This window comes from Meleagris gallopavo, chromosome 2 (genome assembly GCF_905368555.1).
Source record: "Meleagris gallopavo chromosome 2, MGAL_WU_HG_1.1, whole genome shotgun sequence".
NCBI lineage: Eukaryota > Metazoa > Chordata > Aves > Galliformes > Phasianidae > Meleagris > Meleagris gallopavo.
Window position 1 is genome coordinate 47,778,436 of NC_139405.1, and position 25,093 is coordinate 47,803,528.

The window sequence follows — 25,093 nt, forward strand, 5'->3', positions numbered from 1 at the left end:
ATTCCACTTGTTATACAGAGGTTTGCTAAAATGCATGTATTATGGAATCCGAGCTCTGGGAATGGTTATGACATCTTTCATCTTGAGCTAAGGATGTAGTAGGTGGATGGTAGCAGGGCTGGAGATTGTTTTACAAAGAGCTCAAAGAAAGCTCTTTGTTTTGAGCATCGATGACTGTACACTTAGAACAAAATCCTTACAAAAATACTTTTTCTTTTGGGGCAGATACTCACCAGAGCATTGTGATTCATAGCTGTTCAGTAAAAGAAACTGTAGCATGAACTTCAACCCTGAAAGAAAGATTAGCTACTGCTGTTATCAGCACAGACATCACTTTGAAGATACTGAACATCTGGTTTCCTTCTGGGAGAATTACATTTTGTCCACTTGACCCTTTGTAAAAGTAAATATTTATACTAGTTACATTTTGTAGAGATTAAAAAAAAAAAATCTAATACATGGGGGAAATATCCTACTTTGCATACTTAGCTAGAGTAACATAAGTGCAGTACCTCAAATGCTGTTTGGTTTTCTATTCATGAGTTTCTTTTGTAATTTATAGTAATACCAGAATAGAGTCTATGCTTTCCCTTTCCTTCCTCTATTTCATTCCTTTTTTTTTTTTTTTTTTGGATAAAACATTTCTCTTTTTCCTCACTCCCTTGTTACTTCCCAAGAATGTGTTTGTTGCCCCCACAGACATTTTAGACACAAGGATAAATCCAGCATGAATATTATGATTAGTACATGATAATAATTTAGAAATGTGAAGTTGCCTAGTAAATATAGTATATTTTGTATTTGAGCATCTCTGCCTTCCGCGATCAAATGGAGGCCAAAGATGTGTATTCTAATCCTGTTTTCAAGGTTAAATAGCATCTGAAGTCATAGTTATTATACTTGTTTCTTCTATTTAGAAAGACTGTTTTGGAAAAAAAAATACTCTTCATAAGTTCAGATTTAAACACTACAATTGTTTGTTTTGTGGGAGTATAACAGTGAGTGAGCATCCATCTTTAAAGGACACAATGTGTAGCCATTTCAGTAAAAAAAGACATTAGGCTTTGTGAAATATTGCACTTGAAAAACATTAGAAAATGAAGTCAGGATTTTTTTTCAGCTTTTTTTTTTTTTAAATATAGGACTTCTCAGAAGTGGTGCACATTTTCTTGTCAAAATAATAATGCTATTTAAAACTCAATCTTACATTTGGCAGGAAGTTCTGTTGGTGTGTTTTTTATCATTTTTGTTTATACATATGAATTAATTTTTCTTAAAAAAATAACAAAACAAAACAAAAGGTATTTTCAAAATTCTACATTTTATTTTTCTGTAAGTTAGGAAAATAGTTGTCTAGCAGTTTCTAGTATACTGATGTTTGTTTTGGGGATTTGTTTCCGTAGAAGATATTCTTTCTTCGTTTTAATATGAACAATCTGACAAACGTGTTAGAATGGTTTGGGTTGGAAGGAACCTTTAAGAACATCCATTTCCAACCCCCTGTTATAGGCAGGGACACCTCCCTCTAGACCAGGTTGCTCAAAGCCACATCCAGCCTATCCTTGAATGTTTCCAGGTAGGGAGCATCCACAGCCTCTCTCGGCAACCTGTTCCAGTGTCACCATACTCACAGTACAGAATTTTTTCCTAGTATCTAGTCTAAATCTACCCTCTTCCAGTTTTAAACCATTTTTCCTTTGTCCTTTTGCTACATGCCCTTGCAAAAAGCACCTCCTCAGCTTTCCTGTAGGCCCCCTTCAGGTACTGGAAGGCCACTATAAAGTCTCCCTGGATCCTTCTTTTCTCAAGGCTGAAAAGCTCATATTTTTTAGGTCTAAGATACATTGATATGTAATGGGCCTTTTTTTACTGCCTTCCTTTTTGTTGGATGTACTAATGCTGAGTGTATACTAATTTTTGGGGTGAAGTCCAAACTCCAAAAGGCGGCGTGCCACTTCTAGTCTCAGAATAGAGAGCTTTTGCTCAGGTGAGTTAGAGGATAGTAGAAAGTATTTCTGCCAGATCTGCATAGAATCTAACCTAAAACTTAAATCAAGAGTTTTCTGTGTTTATTTTGAGAGTAAGATCATAGTTCTAAGATTTGCCTCATGCACCACTGTTTATGAGAAATTATATTATAGCGGACTTTAAGCGGGACATTATGATTTAAAAATTTATTGTCTCTCTGAAACACGTCTGGTAACACAAGATATAAAGCTATTAATTTGGGTAGAACAATGAGTTCTTTATGAATTGGCACTAACTCATTTAAATTTGCTCCTGAATTAGTGATGATCAAGGGAGAGTAGTCTGCAATAATGACCATCTTCAAGAGCTACTTCAACTGTGGTAACACACTGGTGCCATTCATAATATAACTGCTATGCGTATAAAAAATAAATAAAAGCTGGATAAAAGCATAAAATTCAGATAATCTTTTTGCAAACAGTTTGTTGTCTTTTACTTTGTAGTTTTTGAGGGTGTTTCTTGTTTTTCCTTGAATCAGCAGTGGTAGACCTACTGACCTCAGACTTACGCTGAGTAGCATAGAGGTGGAGGTTTTCTACTCTGGAGTGAGCCTGACTGCTCTGCCAAAAGTAAGAGAATCTTAGGAAGTGACTTTATCATTCAGTGTCATTTTCTGTTTTCCAGTTATTCTCCATTCCTGAGAAATTCGACTCCTCCTGCCCCCAGGAGGAATAAATGTCATGAAACCAAAATGTTTGCCATGATTAGCCATGGTGCCACGTAGTATGTATGATAATCAAATGAGTCCCCAGATCTTTGTTGTTACTCATTCCATGCACCTAGGTTGCAACCCTAAATGTAGTTTAAATGCCTGAAGTTGTAACTGTCATAAAGCTTTATTACAACCTTTCAGCACTGAGCGAAGAGTACATTTCTTGATATTGTTAAACCATATTTTGTCTTATCTGTACCCATATCAGGTGCAAGGATATAGATACTTGAGCAAATTCTTTAGTGTAAATAACTGAATATGTGAGGGAGACATGAAATTCCTCTGCACGAGCAGTTTCCTTCCCTGGTTCCCTGCATATTACTTTTCAAAGATGAATGATATAATCCTGTTGTATGCTTGCTGGAAATGAGATAAGTAGTTGGGGCTTTTCCTTGAAATGAAATTGGCATTGCTGATAGAAAAAATCATGCTTAATTCTGTGTTTGTGGAAGGCATAATGTAAGTATACATTCACGTATATATAAATAGGCATAATGTAAATATTGCAATATCTCTATAGTATTGTACTTCCTGCAGTTGATCTTTATCTGTAAAAGAAAACAAATCATTTTCCCTTGATGATTATCTCGTGTTAATCTAGGATTGCTTAGTTGTATTTTTAAAGATGTTGCTCGTGATAGATGTTTTGGAGATGCCAGTGCCCACTGGTGCTTTGATAGGCTGAATTAAAGATGGGAAATTGACAAAGTATGTCTCATACCCCATATAAAGTATTAACGCTTAATTTGTGCTGTTTGGATTTTCCCCACAGCCTGCAGTACCAGGCTCACACTTACAAATAAAATGCATACAAAAAATACAAATACCTAAAATTAGTCTTCCAGTTCAAATATTTTAACATACATATAATGCTTATGGCTTCTAAGGAAGCCATCATAGCCTGCGGTTTGCCTTCTGACTTAATGAGTAAGGTCATTTCAGCCTTCTTTTTACCACTTGCTGGAGAGCTTCTGCTAATACCTGAGTGGAGAGGGAAAATATTGCTTTTTGCAACAGCTCTAGCAGCTTTTCTTTCCCAGAAGCAGAACAGGGTGCCAAAGGATATAGATGATCACACACACAGGTTGCTGCTGCTCTCATGAACCAGAATGGTTTTAGCAAGGCCCAAAATCAAATTTAACAGTTGTCAAAAGGTTTGAAGTTGGTAGTTAAGGTGATCTGATTTAACTGGTATAAATTAATAAATATTAATTTATAATAAATAATAAAATTCTTGAACTTGCATGTAGATTTTTGCCTTCAGCCACTTTGGGAAAAGGCAAAATAGCCCTAGAAGCATTAAAAAAGTATGTTACTGTAACCCTCTGGGGTTTATATAGTCCAAATCTTGTTCCTTGTCTTTGCTTGTTTTTATATCACACCTACGTTGAAAATGAAACCAATTAATAAGATTGTTTGGAGAGAAGTACTATATAGATACCTGCTTTAAAATAGATAAAATGTTTCTTACATTTAGATCAAAAGCTTTCAAAATTTCCCAAGATTATTAGTAATTTTGAAATTTGGTCATGACTTCAACTTGAACTGAAATGATTTTTTGAAGAATGGCTCCTGTTTTCCACAAATTAGCGCAGATTCCTAAGTGACTAATCAGTTTTGAAATGTTTGGCCTTACTTTTGTAATAAGGTGCCTTGCAGCTTCTTTCCTAACTGTGTAATAGCCTTTGCTAAAGCTGTGAAGGAGTTGGAGTTAAGCAAGCAGCAACAACAAAATCCAAACCACAAAAAATCTCACTTCTATTAAGGATCTGCTTTCCATTTCATGGTAGCATTACCCTGATAGTGTCGGAGGGACTGCCCAAACCTCAGACTCGTGTGTTCCCAGAGGTGGTATCTTGGAATGTCCTGTCCCTGCAAGTGAGCTGTGAAAAGTGGGGGAGGTAGGGACCAAGGAGAAGAAAAAGCTTATAAACAGCAGAATTTGAAACTGGCGTGGCAGTAGTTTGGTTGATGTGCCATGACAGGTCGGCACTTAGAGAGGAATGAGAACCCCTGTTTGGCAAAAAATGCTGGCAGTCTGGTGATAGCACTGGAACCGCTACACAGGTTGAGGGGAGGGCAGGGAGAAGAAGATGGGGGTGAGAAGGAGGTGGAGTGACTGCAGTCAGATCTAGAGGAACAAACACTTCTTTCTCTAACTGCTCCTATTGCTTAAATGGAGTAAGGCTTCTGGGCTGCATTAACTCTTTTGCTTCTGTGGTAGAATGGTTTCCTGCTTTTTCTGGTAATATACACAGCCCTTTATGCATTTGAAATTTTGAGATACAACAGTCTTCTTTTCTTTTTTAATTTTGCCTTGCTGAATATGCTGACATCATCTGGGAGCCCAGATGCTGGTCTTACTTTGCTGTTCCCCCTGCTGGATCCAGCTGAAACTTGGGGTCATTAGTATGCACTTCGTGTGTTGGCATCCTCCAGAGTGCAGAATGTGGAATAGGCAGTAAGAGTGGAAGAATGGGGATTTTTATGTACCAAAGGCTGAATTACTTAACTTGAAATAGCATTTATTGGAACACATTTATGTTTTTGCTTCAGCAAATCAGTATTTAATATTTGAATAAAACATTAAGGCTTATAAATGTACATATATTTAGTTGTATATCTTGGCAGGGCTTTAGGTTTGTTCCTCCATCACTGAATATGGGAGGCTATTTTGTAAGGTTCACCTAAATTATTTCTTCCCTTAGAAAGTGGAAGAAAAGGAACTTTCATCTGAATTCATTGGGCTTAGCTCAGAGAATTCAAAAGGCTTTGGAAATTCGCTGAAGTTCTTGATACTGAACTGAGTAATATCCCCTTGAATATAGTCAAGTCTGTTCAGAGATTTGTCCCTCTCCCCATCCCCCACCCTTATTTGTATTGATTTCTAGTTCTAGATCAAATGGACACAGAAATGAGAGAAAAGATGTGTTCTCCAGAAGCTTTCTTATTCTTGTGACCTAACTTTGTGTTCTGTGTTTACATAAATTGAAGTAAATGGAAAAGCTTCAGATATCACTCTGTCAGTGGGAATTACACTGCCAGTGGGAAAACAATGTAAGCTATGGCTTTTATTTCTTTCTGAAACCACACTGCTGATATACATGTCATAAAAAATTACTCAATATGAAAGAAGTATGTGTGATTGTTTCTTATTGCTGGTTATGGTATAAGATTTGATACAGTACAGTACAGTGATTTGTTGATGTTAACTTATTTGTATCCCTCCACACTTCTAATACAGTGCAAAATATTTACATGCCCTTGAAACTTCTTGACATGATTTTGGGAATTATATTGGTTTTAGCTTATTTAAGGAAAATTGAATTGCTTTATGTAGCCAGTTGCTCTTTTTCATCATCTTTCTGAGGATAGAAATGAAATACTTGATTGCTCCTTTCTCATGCTGTTTACATATGAATATGTGATACATCTTTTACTCTCTTAAAACTTCCCCGGATGAGAAAAGGTAGGAAGAGAAATATCCCTGTGTCAGTGATGACAGTTCTGACAACACAAGAGAAAGGAAAGCTGACTGTTTAATGTGTGACGGGTTTCTGATTCTCTACTTGTGGCATAAAAATCTTCACTTCCCGTTGTGGTTAAAATGGAAACTTAAGAAAGTTGGTCTTCAGCACTGGTGTGAACTATTCTGGAGGAGAAGAGAAGATATCTAGGACTTCTATTCAAAGTGAGAAGTGTAAATAACAGAAATTTTTAAAAAGGCATGCAGCCTTAGTATTGTCTAAGACTTCTCAAAATGTAAGGTAACACTGGTGGAAATCCTTTATTGAATACCGCAACTGTATCCAAACATGTTTCCAAATGATCGCTGTACCTCAGATAATTTTAAATCTAAAGCATGAAAGGATTTGGGGTGATTTTTCTCCTATCTAACAGAAAACTACAAAGCAACATTCAGTTCTCCAAAAAACGTCTCCTGGCACCAGCTGTGAAGGCTGTTGGTTCAAGAAGCTTAACAGATCTCTGGAAGACTCAGCACTTGTGTACTCTTTTATGATCTGTCCGTAAAGTAATATCAGAAAACTGTTATTTCAATGCATAATAGATATTTATTTGGTACTATGTTTGAAAGCTAGGTCAAAGTACAAAATTGTGATTAACCAGAGACTAAGCATGAATGAGTATAATTTTAAGCTATATAATTTCTCTGTGCTCTTCGCTAGGAATATGCATTTAAATGCCACAAATATAAGTAGGCTAATCTTGCAATTGCAGGACTCTTCTGATCTGGGGATGCGATATTCAAAGCTGACATATACAGAGAGAGGGCCTTGGCTCACCGTAGCAATTAGTCCAAGTATTCTGTAGATAACTGCCAGCTTTGGCTCTAAAAATGTATTATTTGCAAGTCACACTTCAACACTTGTGCTCTGGAGATGTTTGATAAATAATGTGGTGTTTTTACAGGAAATGTCCCAATCTTAGTTACGAGGCCATTCATTCTGACAACTTACTTACAAGTGAGTGTGCTCAGTGCTGTTGTTTATATTTTATTTATTTCCTTTTTTTCCATGTGTATGCAGTGTGCAAATATATAACTAAGTATATACACCCAGACATACATACCTATGCAGTAGGGAGAAGGAGAAGCTGAGGAAGCATGCAGTGGTCCTGCTGCCAGGGCTGGGAGGCAGCCAGCAGCAGTACTTGGATAACTGGAACATGTCAGAGTTGAGAAAGCTTTATCCGTTGAATGTTTTATGGTCTTTGTACTGGTGTTTTCCTAATTTCATGTACTCTGTGATGAAAACAAAACCCCGGACATTTCCATTAATCACACTTTTCTCCATGCAAAAAGCTAGATGGTCTTTTTCTGATGGCTGCAAAGAGAAAAATGTGTTTTACAGGATACATACATTTGAGTAACTTCATTATGCACAACTGTACTTTGGCTAGCAGCTCAAATGACACTTTTGTGAAAAGCTTGGATATTCTTTTTCTAATAATTTTAAAGCCCATCTCTCAACCTCCCAACTCATCAGTAATATTTCTCTCAGTTATACAAGTCCATTGCAATTGCAGGAAGCTCACAACCAGCTTTCAGGGAGTCCTTTTCCTGACACTGAGTCACAAACTGCATCCATTCCTTTCCTTGCAAATATAATGGAGTTACCATTTCTTAAGGAGAGAAAAGAACTCAGTGAATGATCCAAGTGTGATAATTATTCATTATGGCTTGAAGTAGGCTTCCCTTTTGTGAATAAGAGGCAGCAATGCCAAACCAAACATTCTAGTTTTTATTTTTTTTGGTCTAGCTTTCCAGAACAGTTTACAGATGAGAGGAAAAATATTTCTTCCTCTTGTTTACTTATTACAAAGTGAATGAACCTTCAGGACAGTGCTGACATTCTGTCTTTTCTATGTATGATCTACTTCTGAAACTTTTGCTTTGTGTTGTCATTTTTTTTCCCCTGTACAATAACATACAAAGTTATTTCTTTGAAACTGTATAGTGAAGCCAAATATATTACGAGCATTTTATTTAAGAGATAAAACAGCATAATTAGAGTTGTTACATAACAATCACTCTACTGCTAGCAAATCTGAAGAAAAATAACTGCACCTTGAAAACTGTGTGCGTAAGAGAATAAGTTGTGATTTTGGTTTGGTACAGAAACATACTTTCGGTTTCTATTTTTCCCCTTCCCATTCTCTTTGTGAGGGTCTTTCAGAAAGATGTATTTAAATGGAGAGAAGAGACCCCTAAAATGGATGGCTCTAAAATGGATGCATCTCTACTTATATTTTCATAATGCATTGAGCTGTTCACTGGAATTTGAGGATTTACTTTTGGATGCATTCTTTCTATTTCTTAAACTGTCCATGACTGCAGTTTCAAGGTTATATGACTCTAGGGAGACTTTGTTCCCTATCTCAGTGTTTTGACTGTGGCCCTACTCAGAATGAAAATAATTACAAATTTTATTTGTCTCATGGATATTATCTTTTCTACTGACCTTAAAAATATCAAAGAGCTTCTCTTTAAGAGGGCTATGAAACCTTCGTATGAGACACAACAAAATAAATAAATGCAGAAGAACTTCAGTTATTATCATAGTTGTGTGATTTCAGGAGTGGCTACCCTATGGAATATGCACAGTCAGATGTCCTCCCCAAGGTGACAACGAAGTTTTTTGCCTTTTTCTATGAAATAAATATGACAATGTTAGTGAACTTTAGCTGGTTGTCAAGAAATGCTCTGGAGCAGAAACAGATATCTGAAAATGAAGTGCCAAAATGTGAAAGGCATGCAGACATGGTGAGTACGTTACTATGTGAGAACAAGATTATTCAGATGTGTTTGAATCTCCACATGGAAATGGGTTTGAGTTCATTTAATGCTTTGTGTATTAAAACTTGCAATCATTGTCATGTAACTTTCTTGCTGAGATTGGATTCTTTGTGTTGCAAGAACGCATTTTATTCCTTGCAGGTTGTTTGGGTTTAATTTCCTCTGCTAGTTGAGCGTGGAATGATGAATTTGCACAACACTGGTCTTTTCCAGGACAGAATATAGTGATATCCTAAGCACAAGGATCAAGCAAAAAGAGAAGCACCTTAAGTGCTAGCACACAACTTCTGTAACAGAAAAGCAATTTGCAGGAGACTTAAAGCCTGTGAAAGCAGGTATCAGGTATTAACCAAATGAGCATCTCTCCCATTGTGTGAAGTTCAGGTCTTTGAAAAGGAATTCAAGCAACTCTGAGAACAGTGCTGAAGTTCTTTTCCTTCAGGTGTTTTCCCATAATCATGAGCACTATAAAGCAACTTTATTATTGCTAGAAATTGACAGGTTCTTATCCAGCTTGTGGAAGGAGTTTTTTTTTGTTTGTTTGTTTGTTTTTTTTAATTTGTTTGTTATTGTTTTATTGGTAGTGGTATGTTGTTTTTTTTTCATCTTTTCTTTTTTCTTCTCCTCCTTTGGAATCAGAGACCTTGAGCATCTGTAGTAGTTTTAGAAACTTTTCTTATGAGAAAGTGAACATTATAAAAAGAGGAGATGGCATTGAAGAGCAGATTTCTTTGATAGAGTAGTACTTAGTAGCTTCTTGCTACTGATTCTGCTCGTAGGGCTTGTGCTAGGCTTGTCTGTTAGTCTGTAAATATTTTGGGGCTGACCTCCTTGTCCTGGTTTTCATTGTTTTCCTTCAGAGTGTGTTTCAGGAATGTCTCATGCTAAGATATCTCACTCAAGTCTGTCTGTTTTCACAAGCTCACCTTCAAAAGAAGGTGTCCATTGTGTCAGACTATGCATACAAGTGAAATGTGATCTTTTGATGTGTTTGTTTGTATGTTGTGTTTGTTTTATTTTTCGCTTTTCTGAAGACCTAGGAGTCCTGCTGAGATTAATTTCACTGTACAAATGTATGAGAGAAGGAAGGTGTGTTCATGTATTTTGAAAAATATAGAGTTCTTAGAGTAGAAATCTGCTTTATTCTGATGATAGAAAGCTTAGAAATAAGCAAAAGGTGATGGAATGTCTTGGCAAGTAGGCTATCTAAATGCAGATCAAGACTTGAGCACTAAGCAGGACATATCAGACACCAGAAGGTGTAAAGATTTGTAGCACGTGCTTGGCATGCTGACCAGAAGGGACAGGCAGTTTCAGCTGCACACGCTTGGTTTGTCTGTTTCATTGTAAGTAGTGGCTAGTGCCACCTGCGGGAGCTTTGATGGAACAGGTGGTGTTAGCATTCAGAGGTGCAACACCATTAGGAAACCAGATAGGAATGTGCTATCAGAACTTTGAGTCACCATAGAAGAGGTACTAGGGGCTTTTTTCTATCAGTTTGTTATGGTATGGCATGATTGCGGCAGTGTAGGGCTGATCTCTAAGCAAAGTTACATGTTCAAAAGGTGATATTTTAAAAAATATTTACTAATGGTTGATCTTTAAGAAGTAAAAGTGATAGTGGTTAGTTATACTAAAATAATTTCATATAATCTGCTCTAAAATGACTTGAGTTAGAAGGCTGCCACTTCTGCTGAGCTGATAAATTGCTGTACTCTACAGAGTTAATCTATCAGAAGTAAATAACATCTATTTCACTGTTAAAACCTTGTATCTTTCTGCTTAGACTTTGAACTGATACTCCACAGGCGTATTTGGAAGTGTACAGGTTATTTGACGGAATATCAGTAGTGGTTTTGATCCCACAGAAGATCCTACAGAGAAGGCTTCCTCTTTGTTTTCCTTGGCAGAGCAACAGCATATGGTGGTGTTAAGTAAGGAGTCTTGCAACGTGTTTGGACCAAATGTCTTGTCTTTTCAAGAAATTCATTCTATACAAAGTTTGAAGGAGAAGATTCCATGTCATGTTCCCTCCTAGACCTCGTATCCCCTGTTACTTTGCAAAAATTCACTCTCTTGGTTAATAAAGTGAAATACAATGATTAGTTGCTGAACTCGATCTTTTAGTGGGTTTGAAAAACCATTGCCAAGCCCTGGGGCAGGACTAGAAATGGATTCAGAGCTGTAGGAGAGACTGGAGAAGGAAGATGTATGTATAGCAGTTAAACCACACAGGAGGCTGCCAGCTCATTCCTTTTGCTGGAACATTTGTGATGTTTTTCAGATCCAAAACCAGTGAATTGCAGCAAACTAAAATGAAAGTGACAAGGGGAATTCTGTGATTTGGTCTTTGCTTGAGGGGAAAGAGTTGGGTATTTTTGGTTGCAGCTGCAATTTGAACAACTGACTCCAGAAACTAGTCAGAGAATGCTGTAGCCTTGTGCTGTTTTGAGGAAAGGTGGAGGAGAGGTTGTGTTGCCACAACTTTTACTGATAGGGCAAATGAGATGCAAAGAAAGTTTTGTTCCTTCTTGTCAGTGTAGCTCAGATTTTGTTCATATCAGCTCATCTCTTGGTACAGTTGCCGTAGTGTCACTTTTGCAGCCTTTCTGTGGGAAATGAGATGCTAGGGAGACCTGCTTTGGCTATGAGATGTCTTATCCTCTTCTCCTCAGCCAAAAATAGGGCTGGAATGCCTCAGTGTGTGTTTTGATGCAGGGGAAAAAAAGGCTGAAAGAGTTTGTGGGAGAGGACTGTTGGAGAAGGGAAGCAGTAATTCACACCCACATCCAGGGCTTGGCTGGAAGGGAATGAAAGGAGCCATTAGAATTCTGTGCAGTTTTGAAGAACTAAATAGTAACTTGAAACAACACTTTAAATATTAAACAAGTACTGCTATGTTATTGAGAAAGATTGAGTGGTGATGATGCATAGGCACATCAGCAAGGCTTGATGGCGTACGGGGATTTGTGTCCTCATAATTTCTGTCCTTTCTTTCCATGATATTTAGAGTTTTTTCAGTGTCATCTCTTGGTTCATGTGAAAGAACTGTGTTAGTGTTTGCATGTGATCTAGCTTTCATGGTTTATGCGACCTTAGATCAAAGCTATCCTCATGGGTTTCAGAGTAGTAATGCTTCAGGTCCAGAAGGGAATTTGAAGACAAACAAATTGCTAAGAACTATATCTAGAACGGATGTTCTTCTCTAACAAAGATATATGTAGCCTTTAACAGCAAAATGTCAAGTTCTGGTCACACTAATGTGGGTGAGACTTTTGCAGTAATTTTCCCTGGAATCTGGATTTCATCTTGTGGCCTACGACATTCTGAATGCTGTTTTTGGTCATCTGAGTGATACTGTCTTCAGAAACACATCCATCTGAGAGTATATCATTCTGTGAGGCCTGTGGATGGGCATCAGAGTTTACTTGTTAATTTGCAGAATATGTCAAGAGAACTACCAGTACTCCCTTTCTCCCAAGCCAATCTCATGCTTCGTTTTTTTTTTGAAGTTGTAGCAGGAACAATTCATTCGAATGTTTAAAAATAAACGAGCAGATGGTTTTACTATTAGCAGTATTGTGTATAATGTCAGTTGTTTCACGTGTATTAATCTGTATTTGTGGCTGTTTAAACTGCAAAAAGCTACATGTGAAAATAAAAGACAGTATTTAAAGGAATGCCCCCGTTGATCGTGAATAAAGTGGCTAAAACAGGAGCAGGTCTTAATATTAGTATTGCTGATTGTGTCTGTGGAAGACTGGAAAGAAATGTACTGTCTATTTAAGGCTCTGTGCTGTGAGAGGTTTTTGAAGAAATCCAATCTGCTTCTTTGAATACGATTAGTTCCAGCTCTTTGGAACAGATACAGTATAGAGGCTAGTGATGTGACACAGAGGAGAAGGTTCAGATTGGATTTTGGTTTGTGATGTTAGTTGTTCAACACAAATACATAGCTGGATTCCATAGATACCACTGCAAACAGTGCTGTGATCAGCAATAGTTTCTTTCAAGCTGCTTGATGCTTTTTTAGAGTGAAGTAATAAGTTGCTAAGAGAACAAAAATGGAACAGAAGTCGTCTCTCTAATGAAAATCTCTCAAAGAAATTGAAAAATTGCAATACTTCAGTTAATAGTTATTTTCAATAATTATGAAATATCATATTTTTACATTTTTGGCAAGGCATGGTCAGTTTAAGAGACCAGGACTGTATTTTTGAAATGTGGGTTTTGTATATTTTTCTGCAGCATGCTTTTGAAAAAATTATTTTTTCAAACAGTTGTGTTCTCTAAGTTGGAACATTTTCTCATGAATTCAGTTATGCTGTGTTACTGTTTTGGACACTGTGTTTAAAGGAAATAAGGTCTTATATTTTTCATAAAATCAAAATAAAAAAAAATACAATTTTTAAAAGCAGGATTTTAAAAGCAAACCTATCTACTAAAAGAAACAACAAATCTCTTGAATTAGGACCTCCCAACATGCCTATTTGGGTGGCCCTGGCTGATTATGGCCTGTGAAAATGCATGGTCATACGTCTGAATATTTTTGGTTACTCTTAAAAGATTTGCCTAATCATGAAATGTAAACGGTATGGCTGTGTTTATTCATAAGTTATGAATACATATTTCAAGTTCTCTTATTAGTATGCTCTGTGAAAAACTGCTTAGGCAAAATCACCAAGTACTCCATTGGTGTCAGGAATAGCTGGGCTAAAGGTGTAGGGACAATTTAAAGATGTGACAATAATTATATTAAGAATTTTTTGAAGGATCTGAAAGGAAAGGTATGGCTTCGTATGACTGATTCTGAAATCAATAGTATTAGTAATAATAAACCTAAGTTTGCAGTATAACAATTTGGATAAATGGAGCTTGATTGTTTAACAAGAGAAAGAGAATTATTTTCATTCTTTTACATCTTGCTAGCAAGCTTTTACTCCAAGAGCTTCTTCTCTGCTACATTTTTACGTGAGTCCTACATAGCCCCATTGAAAAGTGAGAAATTTATATTCCTGCTGATGAGTAGTATTTATCAAAGATTTCCTTCCTAGATTAAAATGATGAACTTCAGTATTTCTTTATTGATTTATTTATAAATGTATGTTTTTTGAGTCACTGAAACTAGGCATGTTACAGGAAAAGGGAGCAGAGTTCTATGTTTCTTTAGTTAAAACTTCTTTGTTTCAGTAGATTTGCAATACCTCTCAGAGAATAAAGCAAAACAAAACTCAAAGGAAATAGATTTATCTACATTACATGAAGAGAAAACTTAATTACTTGTTAAAATGTCTGGGAGTGATGAAGTTGGCCTTTTTCTCAAAAGGGAAAAAAAATGTAGATTTTCAAGTTGTTAAGTCTATTCTGTAATTTCTAGCTACAGTATGGAAAGAATTTGCATTAATGTGAGAGGAAGGAAAACAATTGTTTTTTGTTTTGTTTTTTTTTACATTTTAAAATATGTGATTTCCATGTTTTTTAATGAATTCTCTTAAAATACTATTCTGCGTCACATAATTGACCTAGCTTTACAGGCGGAGCTCTAAAAATTGCTGACAATGCTATGGGATAATGCCGAAGACTATGTACTGGTAGTGTCAAGTTTGCATGGCATTGAACTCTTTTGGGTGTTCCTTATCTCCTGTGCAATTTAGAAAAAGCCAGGGAATGGAAACACATTTCCTAGGCCATTTCTTTGCTGAAAATGAGAATGAAAAGCGTTTCTAGACAATGTTCTGAAGAACGTGTTTTTCAAGGCACAAAAGTGACTTTCTTCAACAACTTGCTATTTCTTACTGCACTGTACAGTTGCTAAACTGGTAAATCTGTGAAAAACAATTTGTGGGATACGAATTTTCAATTGCCTCATATTGTCTGACTGAATTTTTGAAACAAGCGGTACCGTAGCTATGGGAAGTCTGAACCTGTTCAATAAATACCCTTTGTGTGCAGTAATTAAATGATCCTGCTTTCAATTTACCATTCTGTTATTGCCAATGCCAAGGTTATTCAGTGCCCATTTGAACCCTGCTGGATTTTGTACAGGAAGCGATAGGTTGTGCTTCACAGAGAGATGAACACAGATACTCCATTAAATTCCTGATAAGTGCGTGTTGGTAGTTGTCTTACTTTACTCTTAAAGCTTCCTGGTACTGACTTTGGATGACAAAAGAGCAAGGGGATAGCTTCTTTACAAGATTGGTTAGAAAGAAATGTTGGCCTACATTAGACAAGGAAGCTTTTACTTGCATAAATGAAAGCTGGGGCAGAAGAGGTGAGAAAAAAATAAATTATTGCCACTTCTATATAATTGATGTGTCAGTATGTTCTCTCTGAGCATTTTCATACTTTAATTCTATGCAACTCAGAACAACCAAATCCAGAAGATAAATGAATACCTTTAGTTTATTATTTTAAACATGCAGTACCCTGAATTTGCAATACAAAACAATTTATTTAAAATGTAGAATTTATAGAAATCATTTATTTTATTTTGAAATGAATCACAGAATTAGATGCAGACTGTTTTTATTGGTGTGATTTCTTAGTTTAAATGTACCATAGGATTAACTAGTTTCTAGTATCTATTCAGTCACTGAATGAGCAGAATTATGAACTGATATGATATTCACAAAAATATATTGCATCATTGAATGTATAGGGTTGGATGAGCTTGCCAAGTTTTAGTGTTAGTTGATGTATTAATTCTATTTAACTGCTTAGTGATGATAAGCACAGACAATTAGTTTGGAGGAATTTGTTTGAGCAATAGACTAATTTTTCAATACCGTTTGGAGTGTATGTTTCTGTTTTTCAGTAAATTTATAAAGCGTTTCTGGACACTGTTACGTATTCATAGTTACTTTAATTCTCTGCTGAGGGCACACTCAATTGCTTACTTTGTGACACTGTCCCGTTGTCATTCATGAGCTCAGGCGTACAGACCTTTAGAAAACATTATCTATCATAATATAAACATTATTACTATTAATTTTAGGGAGCGGAGAGAAAACTTTTTGACAGTTCCAGATGTTCAGTTTGTGTCATGTTCTGCAGACAAAACACCTGAGTTATGGACAAAGTTGCTTCATCAGTGGTAATTTCTGAGAAAGAGCTGACAGATTTTATCTTGAGTAGAGATGAACTGGCTGATATAGGAAGTCACACGCAGTGGAGTTTCCATCAGCTAAATTTGAATTAGCTGAATTAATGAAATCTTAAGATGTGTTAGTGGATCATAGCTTCACATCTGTCTAAGGTATTTCTAAACTTTTAAAAAATATGTGAATTAAATATGACAAATATAATTGCCCTGGTGAGCATGCATGAAATTCTTTTAGTGACTTAAATATTTTTTGGTATAGTTTGCTATTATTGTGAACTCAATTCCTTTATTGGATGCTCATGTAGAAATGTTTTAATTCTAGTTCCAGTGATAGAATTCAGAAATAGGCATATGCATTTGAGAGCAAAATAATTGAATAGGAAAGAAAATGTTTCTTTTCTTTGTTACTGTTCAATCTCTGATTTACTGCAGGATGAGTTGGGGAGGTCTCTCAAACCTTGTGTCTGATGAGTGTCTAAATTCTATGCTGAATCAGCTCTGTTGTGTCAACAATGCTAGAAACAGAAAGGTTCAGCGAATTCATTAAGTTCAGCAGCACATGGGTGTAAGCAACTCTTTTGTCCCAGTTCATAGATCTCTACCTAGAAACTCTCTCTTTGCTGAGTGGAAATATCCAAGCTTAAAGACTGAGGTCTACCAGATGTAATTAGTGCTTTCAGTCTACCACTGTGATTTGTAAGAAGGTCCTTTTGTGCCTACCTGCCTGTAAATAAATACCACTGTATTTATTCACATCCGCATTACATTCTACCAAACAGTATTCTAGATGAACTCTAGGGAGTTTTATTTACTTATGTATCTTACATCTAAGCGTAGAAATGACGAAAGCTGAAAATTCATCCTGCATGGGGCAGAGGAGTGTCCTACTGAAATGTTCTGATTTTTATCGAGGTACAATTTATTTTCTTTATGTCTGTTAGGTTTTACTAAGCCTGTCTCTGCTGAGATGCCAGATAAAACACCAGGTGGTACTGAACCTGTCCCCCGGAGTGAAGGTGAGTAGTTTTCTTTCCTTCAGAAACGTTTCATTTTCATGAAATGTCATAATTTTGGAGAATAATTAAGTCCTGTGAATTATTTTCCTGAACTTTCCTTAAGAGAGAGCTGAAATGACTTAGTCTGTACATTTTTATCTAAATAGCAGTACATTTTCTCTTATTTTTTTGTGTAACCTTTCTCCTCCTCTCTGACTCATTATCCTCTGTAATACCGCAGTACATAAAGACATATAGGGACAACCAGTGGGCTGCTGGTATTTCACTTTTAGGGGAGATGTTCTGTCGCATATAAATAAGGAGCACCTGTGGGATAAGGTCCAATTTATAAGTGGGACACTTAAGTCTCATAAAACCTAAGCTGACAGTCATGAGATGAGTGATACAAAGAGGAACTGTGTATCAGTGACTTCTATTGAAACAGGGAAATCTTGAAGCATTCAAGTGTTCAGTCTCTCTGAGAATTAGACATCTTTGAAATTAAGCAAGTCTGGACATTGTCTTGAGGATCTTGTTCAATACTTTGTGAGTTTTAAGCTATTTGCATCTTAAAAGGTGTTCTGGGATGTAAAAATTAAGCAAATCTTGCAAAATAGCACAAAGCCTTCAAGGTAGCCACCAACTAAGGAAAAGTTTGGAGTAGAGGGATGCTTATTTACTTGGCACATGGTTCAAGGATAGAAAATTAGGATTCTGAACATACAGGTATCTGTATATTGATGTGCTGGCTTTGTCTGGGATAGAGTTCATTTTCTTCATAGTAGCTGATATGGTGCTATGTTTTGGATTTGTGGAGGAAACAATGCTGATAGTACACTGGTGTTCTAGATGTTGCAGAACAGTGCTTGCTTAGAGCCAAGAACATCTCTGCTTCTCACATTGTCCTGCCAGTGAGGAGGGTGGGTTTGCAAGGAGCTATGAGGGGACAGAACCAGGACAGCTGACTCAAAATGATCCAAAGGGATATTCCATACAACGTGGTGTCATGCTAAATGGTAAAACTGGAGGGGGAAAATTTCCAGGGCTGTCATTGCTTTGGGAAAAACTGGGGTTTGGTTGACTGGTGGTGACCAATTGCTTTCCTTAACTTTTAATATTTTTTTTCTTCTATTTTCTTATTAACTGGAGCACTGCAACAGATTGCCAGAGAGGTTGTGAAGTCTCCTTCTATGGAGGTATTCAAGACCCGTCTGGGTGCTTACATGTGTGACCTATTGTAGAGAACCTGTTTTAGCAGGAGGGTTGAACTCAATCTCTTGAGGTCTCCAACCCCTGCAATTCTATGATTCTGTGTGATTTTATTCTTCTGTGTGAAATACTGCAACTGTGGGACATTGCATAGCTACGCAAGGGATAGCTACATGAGTTAAAATCCTTGCTCTCTTTCCCACAGAACTTCCTCTGCAGCTGCCCATTATGCTTTACTGGTGTACATTTTCAAGCTTTTTGTGTTGTTTAGTAGCTTTTGATACCTGTGTAGTTAAGCACATAAATAATAAAATGTCCTGCAGGTTACCAGGGAAATGTAAATCTGGAAAGATTTCTGACTCCAAATTCAGTTAGAGTTATTAGGGATACCGTAAGTAAATTCCTCTCTATTTATAATTCATTTTTAAAAAATGCATCCCAAGTTGTTTGTTTTTATGTAATTTATACAAAATTCTTGTGAATTGAAGAAATTTCCCATATTCTGGAAGAGACATAAAAAATGATCATCTGAGTCATTAAGAGACTATGCATATAAAGCTGCGTAACTGTGTGTGTTGTATGTGTAAGGGAATACTTGCATATATATGTATATGTAGAAATGGATTTGTACATATGCGTTACATATCCACCTACATATGCCTAGTCTTAAACAGTGAGATCCTAAGAAAGCTGTTCCCAGTTAATGGTTTTGAGTGCCAGGTGTCTGGCAGATGTATCTACAGGGTTCCCTGGGCAATGGATGTGAACACAGCTGGGCCTTCTTGAGCATGATGGACTTCACCTTTCATATTTTATCTTCAGAAATCAGCTAACTTTCCATCATTTTTGTTTCCAGATTGTGTTGGCATTCCCCCTCCTCCCTAACCTAATATATCAGACTTTTGATACAAGAATGAGAAACCTGAAAAATAGATGGGGTTTTTCCGAGGGATGTTTTGAGGTGAACAGTATGTTGGTTTTCATGACACTCTATGTTCTATGAACTACAAGCATGAGGAAAAAAATCTGAATAACTAGAGCAACTTGTAACATTTTTATCTAGATTGAAGTAACGCATCTTCAGGTACTTGGTCAACAACAGCAGTAATAGACCTTAGTAAAAATTCATACAATAAAATATAACTAACTAAGCATACAGAACAATGTTGACTCTTCATTTACAAATTGCAGTTATTATTGTATTTTGCTGCATTTATTAGCTTACGAAGTTCTACAAGTGGGCTGTTTTAAAATGTTATTTAACAGAAAATACTAAGTGAAGCAAAACGTGGGTTAATATGTATGCTCTGCTTTTAATCACTCATGAAATTATTCTTTTCCTCTTAACAAAATGAAATAATGAGTAATAATGAATTTTCACTTAGATGGTTCATATTTTGCCCTGATTTTAATATTCTCTTCAGGACAAAACATGCTACTGGTCTTTTCTCATGAGACAAGTTAGAATTTCTATACTTTGAGAGATTATTCTTTTAAATACTATTAAAGGACATTATGATACTGTTTGCTCCAAAGAGTTGCCAGACATATTCCTGTAGCTACTCTAGCACTGATGTGTAAGATAAACTTGCGTAGTCTTTGATCACATGCATCTCTTTGTTTACTCGGTGCTTATACAGTTTACTAGTAAACAGAAATGTTTCACTGGTCCAAAGTATGACTGAGTCAGAAATCAGAAGTGAGTTAATTCTTCAGGGTTGAAACATCACTGCTAATTATGTGCACAAGCATTTATGTGAATTGTATTATTTCCAGACATCTTACTGATGATTTCTTTTTCCGAAGAAATATTTATTCTATGAGCGGCTTTTAGGAAGGTGTGTTTGTTGTTACAAATGTCTGCTGATTAGCATTTCACATTTATAAGGGTCAAGTTGAGTTGACCAAGTGTTGGCAAGATAACAGATTATCTGGAAAGTTTTAAAAATTAATTGTTGCTTTAACCTAGCAGTGCCCCTCCCTGCATCTCACCCACTGACCCACTGCTCCATATGCTCTGGTTAAATCATGAAGCACATAGAAGCAGACAATTGAGAAATGAGTTTCCTGTAATCAGGTTTCTTAGTCCTTGACTTGAGAATCCCCAGTGAGTGGGCAGATTATTTGCTTTACTGCTGCCTCTTCTATCAAACCCTTTTGAGTCAACACTTACATTTATAAATGTCACTGCTTGCTTTGTGCTGTAAGTAAAAAAAAAAAACAAAAAACAAAAAACAAACAAACAAAAAAAACCAGTATCTGGAGATTCTGTGGTTGCAAAGATGTAGGGGTGTGTATTTTCCAAGAAGGTTGTGTAGCTATCAGGTAGTGGTAGACAAATGAAATTAAAACAAGAAATTCCTCACAATCCACATATAACTGTTTCTTAACTGTTTTCCTCCAGCAAAGCTATTATATTCTATTTACAATAGATGCATTTAGAACAATGTGCTATGTCAATACTAGGAAGTGGATTGAGTGTATTTCTGTTTTAGCTTGCAAAGGAATTAGCATTTGTTCTGCTCATGTTTGCTGAATAGTCACTTTTCAACCTGTGGTTTAGTTAACACTTTGCAATTAGACTGTGACAGGAGTATCTCACCCCTTGTGCAAATTCTCTCCTCTTGCACTTGGAGAGAGGCTCCTGTCATTCGCAGCCCTGCACATAATGGTGTTTGAAGCTAGGCAATTGGTCATCTGCAAAAATTTATGGGAATGTTTGTAGATCTTTAATCCACATTTTCTTTCAGGGGATAGTAGACTTTTCATCATGAACCATTGATCTTAGGGTATAAATGTCTTGACTGATATCTTAAGAAAATGCCTCTGTTAAATGGCCTGTGTAAAAAACTGGGTGCTTCAACTTGTGGATTTCAGATTTTTTTTTTCTTCTTTTTGTCATGATACCTTTAAATAGATGTTCATATCAGAGATAGGATGGGTTGAAAGAAAGCAAATGATGTTTACCTTAGCTGCTTGGAAGGCTCCTGGGCACAAAGTTTTTGTGGTGTTAGTCAAATGCCTCCCGAGTAGTAGTTTTATGCAAATACTTAGAAGGTAATTCAGGGGAAATCTTTGAGGTTTCCCCACTTGGTTTCTCTGGGTGCTTTTCCATGTCTTAAGAAGCAGAAATCTTTGATGAGAAAGATGTGAGGAAGTTAACCTCCCCCAAAGACTTCCTTCTCCATCTCTTTCCCCATCTTCTTTCATGAAGCAAGATCCATTAGTTTACCCAGTTGGACCCTCCCTTACTGTCTTTGTGTTTCGTGTTAGCATCCTGAAGGAAATTCGTGCTACACCTGCGCTTTATAAACAGGCACTGACAAATCCCAGTGGACAACAAGATGACATCACTGCAAAGCTTCCTATAGTAACAGCAATGTTTTTCCTTGTATTGTGTACCTGATGACACTAGTGGGAGCCTACCAGCTGTTACCGTTATTTGTGGTAACACACATTTAGCTTCATAATCCCTCTGACATATGTCTCCATGCTATTTCGGCTGTAATGTATGATGTGTTGCTCAGAGGGAACATGCAAGTACAGCCATGTCAGGCTTCAAACTGCCCAATGGATCATACGCTTAAATGAAGAAAGTAGCACAATTTATGCCTCTACATTTTGCTAAGAATGATTCCTTCATGGTAGGAGTGACATGGGAAATTCAGGTTAGTGGGTGCTGAGTGTTGCCTCCTGTGCAGAGCTACAGATGCTTTCACTGGATACATAGCAACGAGATGGTATATTTATAAAATAGCTGTTACTCTTTGCTATAACTATACCACTTTTCAAGAAATACAAAATTAACTGAGACAATGAAAAACCTCTTATAGAGGTTTTACTGATCCTAAGTGTGTGTGAAGTCACAAATAACACAGATACCAACTTTTTATGTGGTCTGATACCGATAGGCCAAGGGGGAATGGCTTTAAGCTAAAAGAGAAGAGATTTAGGTTAGATGTTAGATGGAAATTCTTTACTCTGAAGGTGATGAAGCATTGGTGCATGCTGTCCAGAGAAGCTGTAGCTGCCCCATCCCTGGAGGTGTTCAGGGTCAGGTTGGATGAGGACCTGGGCAGCCTTATTTGGTGGAGGGCAGCCCTGCCCATGGCAGGGGGAGTAAAAATGGATGGGCTTTTTAAGGTCCCCTCTAAGCCAAGTCATTCTGTGATTCAATGAACTGTGGTAATAATGTAGCATAGGTTTGATGGTTTATTGCCTGACTGAGATGGGAGCAAAGACATCAATGCACTGTTAGATGGTAATTGTATAATTGGCTTACCTGATCCTGTTCCTTGGAACTAGTTTATTTTTATTCTTTGCTCCTTTCTATGTTTCCTGCAGTTTGTTACTGCCTAACTGAAGGGAAGAAACATCCAGAATAAACAGTGTTTATTGTGAGACTTAAAGAAACCCACTGTGCTGTTACGTGCACAAGAACTTGTGGCCTGTGGATAACATTAGGTATGTGAGATTCAACACAAAAGGTCGTGACTGTTTATTCAGAAGATGTCAGATTTTGTGTGCTGCCCTGCCAAAGATAGTGTAAATGTAGAATTTCATATGAGTTGAAGGGGAGACCAGAGACGCTGGAAAAGAGCGCCAAATAGAAAAGCCACTACAAACCAAGGAAATCCGTCTAGCTGAAAATAGTTAGAAACTGGAAGAATGCTTTGATTAAATATAAACATGAAATCATAGAATGACTTGAGGTGGAGGGAACATTTAAGATTATCTAGTTTCTGTTCCCTTGCTCTAGGGGATCTCCCTCTAGACCAGGTTGCTCAAAGCCCCATCCAACCTGGCCTTGAATGCTTCCGGAGAGGGGGGGATTCACAACCTCACTGTGCAACCTGTTCCAGTGTCTCACCACCCTCACAGTACTGAATTTCTTCCTAATATCTAGTCTAAATCTATCCTTTTCCAGATTAAAGCCATTTCCCCTCATCCTGTCTCTACCTGCCTTATAAAAAGTTCTTCCCCAGCTTTCCTGTAGGGCCCCTTCAGGTACTGGAAGGCCTTCCTGAAGCCTTCTCTTTGCTAGGCTTAAGATCCTTTACTCTGTCAGCCTGTCCACATAGGGAAGGTTTTTGCTATTTTCTTACTTTCCCCAGCAATATAATCTTCATATACTGGGTTATTTTTCCTTAGTTACTATTCATAGTCTGATTTTGTAACTTCCTTTAATCCCCAATCCAACAATTCATACCCTGAAGGAAGACCAAGTGTCTGTATGAAGACAGTATCTGAAATTCTTAACCTTAGAGGTGACGAAGGCTAGCAAGTTTGAAATCTGATTTAGAATTGCAGAAAGAAAAGCAAAAGGGCAAGGAATTTGGGTTTTGTATTTCAGACTCCTCACTGCTGTCTAAGTCACTGAGCCATGCTAGGTCCTACTTTTATTCTCAGCTGCCAACAGGATGTTATCTGTTTGTGCTCTTCATGCTTCCTGAGCTCAGCGGGATGGAGGGGGAGCAGGCAGCAATGGCTGTAGCAACCTTCATCTCAGGCAATGAAGGGTGATGAGAGACAGACTGTTCTAGGCTTCGTGAAATGATAGATTACAGTGAAGCCTGCTCTTCACCAGGAGATGCAGCTGTTGTAATGTCCTGGTTAAGTCACAGACTACAAAGCTTAGCTATTAACTGGTACGCTAACTTGTCCTTTGAGTGCCTAGCATTTCCATTGCCACCCTGGTTGGCTGGTGCTTCAGCAAATTCTATTTTTGCTTAATGCTTAGCGTCTGCCTTGTTTATGTCTCCAGAATATGCTGCTGACCCTAGAGAAACTGTTGCAGGTTTATAGTTCTTTTCATGCTTAAAAAGAGTTGAACTACCATTACAGTTCCCAAAGAAAGACCCTGGATAGGAAATAGTCTGTGTTGTCTTTGTTACACTGTAATCATGCCTGAATGTGACCTGGAGTGAAAATGAAGAAGTCGTATTACGTGATTAAAAATGTTGGTAGTATATTTCACATCCGCTCTTTTTAGGTCAGGCATGATAGCCATTGCTTCTCTTGGGATTTCTTTATGGGACGACTTTGTTATCAAGCAGTCATTTTTTGTTAAAGCAATTATTGTTTAATAAATTACACTTCAGCAATACTTAGAGCACCCTAGAGTGATGTAGTTATTATGGAAATTATCTTATAAATTTTGATATAAATTGGTTTCCCTAGCCAGTGTCTTGTTGAGTGGAAACATGAACAAGAGAAAGATCTCCAAACTTCTGTCAACTACACAGGGTTAATGTCCAGAAAATGAGTGACAGTAGCAGTTAATCTTTCTGTCAGTGTTTAACACAGTAATAGGATGTAAAATAGATTTAAGTACTCTAAAGTCAGTAGTTTCTTAAATGAAAATCAATTTTAATCCCTCCCTAGGTACATTTGAGATTTCCTTCAAATTTTTTCTTCCTTCTTTATTAAACTGACATGCTAGAAATTCGTTCTGCAGTTCACTGATTCCCTAATCCATAGCCAGCTTTAAAGGATGTTGAAGAATAAAAGGCAACTTATTAATCTAGAGGGAACTACAACTCTTACCATAAATTAGGTTGTGATGGTTACCTTCTTTCATCTTGAGGTGATTGCAGCCTTAAAACCAAGAGATTCAAGGTGTTAAAGATGCAAGGACATTTTGCTCTTTTAGAATCATGGAATCATAGAGTCATTTGAATTGGAAGGGGCTCTTAAAGGCCATCTGGTCCAAATCCCCTGTAATGATC

At 37.0% G+C, this 25,093-nt stretch overlaps 1 protein-coding gene across 9 annotated transcripts in view; it reads left to right on the top strand.

Annotated features, from left to right (window-relative positions):
• Positions 1 to 25,093, top strand: part of PLEKHG1 (pleckstrin homology and RhoGEF domain containing G1) — a 125,465-nt gene that overhangs the window by 17,695 nt on the left and 82,677 nt on the right. For 2 of the 9 annotated variants that reach the window (XM_085217026.1, XM_085217027.1), the window contains one exon: positions 17,103 to 17,177. The exons of 2 other annotated variants lie outside the window; for them this stretch is intronic. In XM_085217026.1, coding sequence (XP_085073152.1) covers positions 17,129 to 17,177 — 49 coding nt within the window. In that variant the 5' untranslated portion in view covers positions 17,103 to 17,128. Of the gene's footprint in view, positions 1 to 4,210; positions 5,202 to 5,448; positions 5,798 to 7,171; positions 7,225 to 8,919; positions 9,024 to 17,102; positions 17,178 to 25,093 lie in introns of those variants that run through there. 5 more of the 9 variants (XM_085217025.1, XM_085217024.1, XM_085217030.1 and 2 more) reach the window with 5 other exon arrangements.